The 7,500-nt window shown below is 26.7% G+C and overlaps 1 protein-coding gene and 1 long non-coding RNA gene across 2 annotated transcripts in view; one reads left to right on the top strand and one right to left on the bottom strand.

The window, feature by feature from the left end:
• The window catches only part of LOC124954970, a 5,132-nt gene extending 1,251 nt beyond the window's left edge, over positions 1 to 3,881 (top strand). The window contains exons 1-2 of the long non-coding RNA XR_007102722.1: positions 1 to 2,066; positions 2,159 to 3,881. The exon at positions 1 to 2,066 is cut by the window's left edge and continues 1,251 nt beyond it. This is a non-coding gene — a long non-coding RNA (uncharacterized LOC124954970). The remainder of the gene's footprint in view (positions 2,067 to 2,158) is intronic.
• LOC124954969 (sodium-independent sulfate anion transporter) overlaps positions 1 to 7,500 on the bottom strand; it is a 19,301-nt gene that overhangs the window by 6,365 nt on the left and 5,436 nt on the right. Inside the window, exons 2-11 of the mRNA XM_047508683.1 lie at positions 5,709 to 5,875; positions 4,378 to 4,631; positions 3,378 to 3,579; positions 2,883 to 3,103; positions 2,643 to 2,820; positions 2,374 to 2,541; positions 2,123 to 2,284; positions 1,905 to 2,045; positions 1,633 to 1,778; positions 69 to 1,351 (exon numbers count right to left, since the gene is read on the bottom strand). Coding sequence (XP_047364639.1) covers positions 977 to 1,351; positions 1,633 to 1,778; positions 1,905 to 2,045; positions 2,123 to 2,284; positions 2,374 to 2,541; positions 2,643 to 2,820; positions 2,883 to 3,103; positions 3,378 to 3,579; positions 4,378 to 4,631; positions 5,709 to 5,874 — 2,013 coding nt within the window. The 5' untranslated portion in view covers position 5,875 and the 3' untranslated portion in view covers positions 69 to 976. The remainder of the gene's footprint in view (positions 1 to 68; positions 1,352 to 1,632; positions 1,779 to 1,904; positions 2,046 to 2,122; positions 2,285 to 2,373; positions 2,542 to 2,642; positions 2,821 to 2,882; positions 3,104 to 3,377; positions 3,580 to 4,377; positions 4,632 to 5,708; positions 5,876 to 7,500) is intronic.

Below are 7,500 nucleotides of genomic sequence, written 5' to 3'. Positions count from 1 at the left end.
CTCAACGGCCGAATATCTTAGCCCGCTAGAAGCCTTTCTAATCTTACGAATATCCAAACATTACGCACCGCACACCTCACCACTCCGATACTCCGCCAGCTAGCCTACCCCATCGACGATAATAACAAATATGGCGAGCAGGACTACCTTCTGCATATCGCTCTGTTCCTACTGCTCGCACACGACCGTCAGATGGCACCATACGCGACCCGTACGTTTACTCCTTTCCTTTCCGACATCTTTTTTTTTTCCTCTTTATTTCACTCTACATATACCACGCTATTACGCGAGAGTATTCGTTGTGAACACTTTGAACAAATTCCGATTGGCTCATGACGCTATTAGTACTTCCAAATGCAACAGTTACGAGTCACGTGACATCTCCCGGACACTCGATTGATTGGATGGTTCCATCGTGCGCCATGTTGTATCCGTGAAAGAGCCAATAAACGATCAGCTCTTGAGCATTATTTTCAATTTGATGATATTATTTATTACCATTCGAAATTCTAAAGCTAACTGTGATAACTAATAATACGATGATATTATACGAGATAAGTGAAAGCTTTGATTCTTTATATTTTTTAATTATGCATGTATTTTTTTCTCTCTCTTTTTCTTTCTTTTTTTTTCTTTTTTTTTTTTTTTTTTTTTTTTTTTTTAAATAATAAATTATAATCAAATAAGTAGAAAAGAAAAATGAGTATTTAATAGGTTAAAAAAATGATCTGTAGATTTAAGAAAATCAAAGTTTCCTTTATAGTCGAGATGCATTTATGAATTATATATACATATTGAAGGATAAGAAATGAATCAGTAGAAACACACTTTTAACTACTCATAAATTTTCTATTATTAAGTTTATTTAATTGTACCATGTCTTTGTGATAATCGATTTATCAGCATTTCATTTTGCTTTGTCAAATCGAACACTCCTAAGTGATACACAGTTCCTTGAAGACACATTGATTTAAACTTATGTCGATAGTGAAACTCGTTTAATGTGATTGAAATAGCCTCTTTCTTTTAATAAATCGTCCAATGCTTCTTGAGCATAATAAACAACAAAATTTGTCGGTGCGATGCCTTCAAATACAGCATAGACAGAAGGTTTTAAATTATAGAAGAAAAGGGGTTGACCTCTAACTGCAAAATCTTTGGTCAGACTTTCGACGACCGTAGCAGCTGTAAAATCTGCTCCATAAATATGTGAACAATCTATCACAACTGGTGTCTCTACGCTCTCTGTCCTGTGACTATATTTAGTCACTAAATTTCTCACATAATCCACAGAAGGAAAGATCAAACAACGATCTGGCGTCAACATCAGATAATCGATCCCGCAGTGTGTCTGAAATATGTAAAAAAGCAATATATGTACACACATATGTATATGTTTGTGTGCATATATATATATATATATATACACACACATACACATAAATATAATAAAGTACTAGAAACAGTCTGCTTCAAAAAAGTACAATATATATATATATGTATATATATATATTTTTGAATGATCTAACATAATCCTATTGCAAAATGAAATAATTAATTTATAATACTTTAATCAACTGTTTCTTTGAATAATAATTGAATAATAATAAATATATAAAAATATATATTTACAGTTAATTTTTCAACAGATATTTTTGGTCTTGCTGCATGGTAAAGAATGAACAATACATTCATACCAATCCCACAGAGAATTCCAATCTCAAGTTGCAGCACCAAGCAAGCAATGAAAGTTCCTAATCCTGGGATTAGATCAGACTCTAGAAAAGATATATTTATCATGAATCTTATGTTAATACAACAATGTTTATTTAAAATTTTCCTCAAGAGATATGTTTAATTGTATTTTTATTTATTTCTACATTGATTAATAACCTAATTCTCACTTTTGGTTCTCCACATTGGCTTAATGACCTTCACTTCGACCATGAAGACAACGGCAGATATGATGATTGCTGCTAAACTAGCTCTTGGTATATAACTGAAGTAAGGTGTAAGGAAAAGAAGTGCCAATATCACCAATAATCCTATAGAAGAAGAAATTGCATGTATTAAAATTTTCTTTATATATTAAGGTTTATCAATAATTATTTTTATAACATACCAGCATATAGACCACTCATTGGTGTTCTAACTCCAGAAGCATGACATACGGCACTTCTGCTAAGAGATCCTGTGCCTGGAAAAGCCTGTACAAAGGAACTACCAACGTTCGCTAAACCAATAGCTATTAATTCTTGTGTGGCATCAACTGACTTTCCTTGTGCTAAATTTACAAATAGTAAAATTATAATCTTAATACATATATATACGTCTATAGTATATATATTTTTTAATGGATAAATTTTTTCTTACAAAATGCTTTGAAAATAGCCACATCCTCCATCAAAGAAATAAGTGGAAGAACAAGAATACCACTTCCCAAATTCGTACACATATCTATAAAAGTGACTGTAGTATTATCGTCTTTGATGTAACCAAATGGAGGTGGTTGTAAAGTGGGCATACCACCTGGTATGGGACCTATATAATCAAAAGAAATTTAATTAGTTTCATTTACATTAGATCAATATTATTTATTTATTTATTTATTTATTTATTTATTTATTTATTCGTGATCATACCAATTACTTGAAAGGGTGCATCATGTGCGGCACTAAAAAGATATCCTAATAAACCGCAAACAATAACAAGAAGTGCATTCCTTGAGGTACAGGTCAACCATATAAGCGTATTTATTATTCTCTGCTTTTTGGTACGAAGTTCTTCATTGTCAGGACCAATTGTAAAGGAAGATATCATCTGATGATACGAATGAAATATTAATATTTCATTAATATCATATTTAAATTTTTAAAACTTACCCTGAGTATTAATAGGATACCTATGCAGCATATACCAAGCGTAGTATCCCATATCGATGTTTGATAAAGGCACTCGGCAATGCTTTTCCACATCTGTACAAAGGTAGATCCCCTGGCAGAGACAGCTAGGATATCTTTTATTTGTGACGTAACTATTATCAGTGCTACTGCCGAAGTGAATCCAGAACTAACCGGACCGGATACAAAGTCAATTAAAAATCCTAAAAATTATTGAAAGTCTAATTTATTACATTTTAGTTAAACAAAATATATTGTCTATTTGGACAAGAACAATATTTTTTGACTTTTATTTACGTAGTTGCGTGAAATGGTATAACGAAAAAAAAAAAAAAAAAGAAAAAAGAAAAAAATAAGCTCGCTTTTCAATTGACATTTCACACTTCAGTAAAAAAATACATATATATATATGATCGATGTTAATAAATCTAGCGTTAAATATGATACGAGAATAATATATTATATTTGATTACTTACCGAGTCCGAAAATTCCCATGATTAATTCAACGACACCTACTAAAAAGCATAATAATATCGCATGCTTTTCTGGCGCGTCCAAATGAGCAACAGATTGATGAGTTAATAAAGAAAGTATAGCAGTAGGACCAAATGGTACATCTTTGCAGGAACCAAATATTATGTAAATGAAACATCCCAAAAAACTGCCATATAATCCGTACTGTAAAATTTCATTGATTATATATTATGAAAACATTGAATTAAATTTTAACTAAAAGAGAGAGAGAGAGAGAGAGAGAGAGAGAGAGAGAGAGAGAGAGATAGAGAAAGAAAGAATAATCTTATTACTAATTAAGATATATCTTCAAGTTAAATTTCTTAATTTAATATAAAAATGTCAGAATTTTTAATACTTTATATTAAAATAAATAACAACAACAATAACTAGACTAGTATTTTTTTAATTATAAATTTGTCTAAGTTATTATACTGTAATTGTTATGAGAGTGTTGTTTATTTATATATTTTGTCTTATTGTTATTTTATTTAGATATATAATTAAATAAATTGTTGTTGTTTTATTTAGATATAAATAAACGAATTATTGTTTTTCTTTCCCTCCCCCCCCTTTTTTTTTATTATCTTCTTTTTATCTATTATGTTTTCAAATGTTTACTCTTAAAAATATTTGATACATCAAATTATGTAGGATTTTTTTTAAATTCACGAAAAAACAATATATATATATATATATATATTTTTTTTTTTTCTATTGTTCTCTAACAAACGAGATATTTAACTGACTTTTAATTTATGATTTTATACATATATTAAATTTAATAAGATATCTTTGATATACTGTATAATAAAAAGAATAACAAAATTGAGAGATTTAATTGGTAGATATTTTTCAACTATCTATAAAACATTATAAATAATTACAAAATAATAAATATTATAAATAATTCTATGTAAATGTATCATTATCATTTTAAATATAATACAATTGGGGGGTCACCTCTGTTGGTAGTCCAGCTACATTTGCATAAGCAAGCGATTGTGGAATTACAGTCAATCCTACGGTAATACCAGCAACCAAATCTCCAAGTGCATCTTGATTGTTATAACGTGGTAACCAACTTAAAATTGGTAATCTTTTATATAATTTTCTTTTAGAACAAGTGAATTTGACCCAACGATTTGCCAATCGTAATGTCGAATCCAAAAAGTTATTCTTTCGCTTTGCACCATCATCCCCTGGCTCTTCGATCACTGCAATAGATAACGATAATAAAAGTTTATATATGTATATATTTATTTTTATACATAACTATAATGGATATATAAAAAAAAATATATATATATATATATATATATATGTATATGTATCTTTATGTATAATACATTATACTATAATATTATGTATAATATTATTATATATAAATATATATATATATACTCTTATATATAAGGTATTTGTATATTAAAATATCGATGACCATTCTAAAAAGAAGAAAAGAAAATTCTCGAAGACCTTGACAAGTTTTTTTTTTGTATTAATCCAAATATATTTTACTTTTATTTAAACAAAATAATATATAATCTCTTTGAAATTTATTTTCTTATCGTCAAAAACAACAAAGCTATATATATATATATATATTTTGAAGTACATTTTACTTGGGTTAAATAAAACACATTTGTATATAACGATATGAAAGATAAAGTTGTAATCAAACTGTTTGACAAATTATCATTGTAATCGATAAGTAACGTTTCAAAAGTAAAAAATCCTAATCTATTATCTATATTGATTTGTCACTTTTAATTTATAGTTACTTTTCAATGTTAATATTTCATTTTAACTTTTGCCATTTAACATTATCCTTTTTATATTTTAACCATTTAAATGTAACATTTTCAATATTTACTTACTTTTGTGACATCCTCGCAGCATAAGGAAACGAAAATTATGCTTTACCGTTAAACATTAATATTTGCAAAAAGGATATCCAACGATATATATGATCTCAGAAACGATTAACAAAGGGTATATATAAAAATATTTATTATCGATAATTAACATTTTGTAAGTTTATCATATTATTAATAAAGAGAGGGAAAGGGGGTAGGGGTGGGCGGCTACGTAAAAGGAAATAAAATTTTTTTTATAAAAGTACTTATTATAGATAATCAACATTTTATATGTTTATTGTTGTTAAACAGTTGGAGGGAAGAAAAAAATTATATACAAAATGCAGGTAAATAAGTAATTGAGTAAATAAAAAGGTAAATTAAATATCTAAGGAAATATAAATTGTAATTAATTAAAGCGAAATAAGTACTTACAGATAAAGTCAGACGAGCCTTGTATCTCGCGATGGATACCGTGAGAATTTTTAATTATATCCTTTGTAACGTCCAATTTATCTTCGTTAATTTTCTCGGAACAATGTACGTATGCGCCGTTGTCGTTCCCCGTTTTTTGATCATCGATATCCTTGCCTTCCTTCATCCTTTTTATACGAATGAAAAGAACATAGAAATAACTATAAATATAACGAAAAATCAACATTGATCTTAATTCTGCACATCTCAAAATAATTTCAATTTATACATTTGGCGTCCGCTATATCGTTAATTACTTTGAATAGTTGTCATTTATACAGAATGAATAATAATTAGACTCGAACAAAAAATACTGTATATTCTTTGAAGGCTTCGAAATAATAATAATAATAATAATAATAATAATAATAATAATAATAATAATAATAATAATAATAATAATCAGAAGGTTTGAAAAATGCAAATCCAATTCTGCCATTATAAAAAAATAAAAATTCATAAATCATAATGAAATGAGCAAATTGTTTTAATTGAGCTTAAAGTTCGTCTGTTGGGTATACTACACTCAATTGATAAATCATGATCACAGATTGCATAAGTCATATTCCATGAATTTTTTTATTAATTAATAATTTTATATTATGTATAATAGTAAGAGATAGAATTAGTTAACATGTCTGTGTTAGATATTTTATATCTTGCGACGACAAAATAATAATAAATTGATTTAATAAATAAATAAATTTTTTTCTGTAGAAATATATCAAGAATACTCGTTGAGCGTTTCTAAGCAACTTGAAATAATTATTTTTAATAATTTCTGACCACTCTTTCGTTCGTCATTTTTTAATTATCAAATCTCTTGTAATACAATATTTTATCCTACAGAATTATGTCTCCTGAATTTCACGTTACCTTTACGATTCCTTACGATTTTTGATTGTCGATCTAGGATCATAGAAATTTTTTTTCTAAATTTATTTCTTTTTCCTTTTTTCTTTACGAGAGCACGTAAAAAGGTAATATACGTTTTGTTTTTTTTTCAATATTTTATTATATATTATTTGATAAAAAAAAGTATACAAAGTTGTATAATATTCATTCCTTTTTATTTTTTTTTTTTAATTAAAACTATTCAGAAAAACATTCTTTTTTTTTTAAAGCAAATGTATAGCTAAGCAAATGTAATTTCGAAACAAAAAAAATTGAACAGATTTTTAAACTGCAAGAAATTTTCAAGGAAGTAAATCTATGAAAATAAAAAAAAAAAAAAAAAAAAGAAAAGAAAGAAGAAGAAAATATTTTCGATAATTTTCCGACACTTTTAAGTAAAATATTATTATTATTATTATTATTATTTTTTTTTTTTTTTTTATACAGAATTATGAGGTTGATCGATGATTAACATAATGAAAAAAATATATAATTCCAATAATAAGAAAAAAAAAAAAAAAATAAAAAAAAAAACAAAGTTGACCTTCATATGTCTTTTGCGGATTCTCCTACAAAGAGAGAGAAATAGAAAAGAAATATCAATCACGATTAAATTACGTCATTCTCGGTATCATTTTTCTTTCTATCAACTTTTCTTTGAAATATTGTTCATTAAAATCATTATTTATGTAGTAATAGAATCGTTGTAAATGGTTCCACTTAAGTAAATTATATTGTCCTGTATAATTAATGAATATTCAATCGTTTATATAAAAGATATGTAAACGATTAATTTTTGTTTGTATTAGTTTGTATTTTTATTTGTATGATACTTTATATATATATATATATATAAATA

This window comes from Vespa velutina, chromosome 16, assembly GCF_912470025.1.
Source record: "Vespa velutina chromosome 16, iVesVel2.1, whole genome shotgun sequence".
In the NCBI taxonomy this organism is placed as follows: domain Eukaryota; kingdom Metazoa; phylum Arthropoda; class Insecta; order Hymenoptera; family Vespidae; genus Vespa; species Vespa velutina.
Note: the sequence above shows the minus strand (reverse complement) of the source record. Positions and strands in the feature narration are given on the sequence as shown.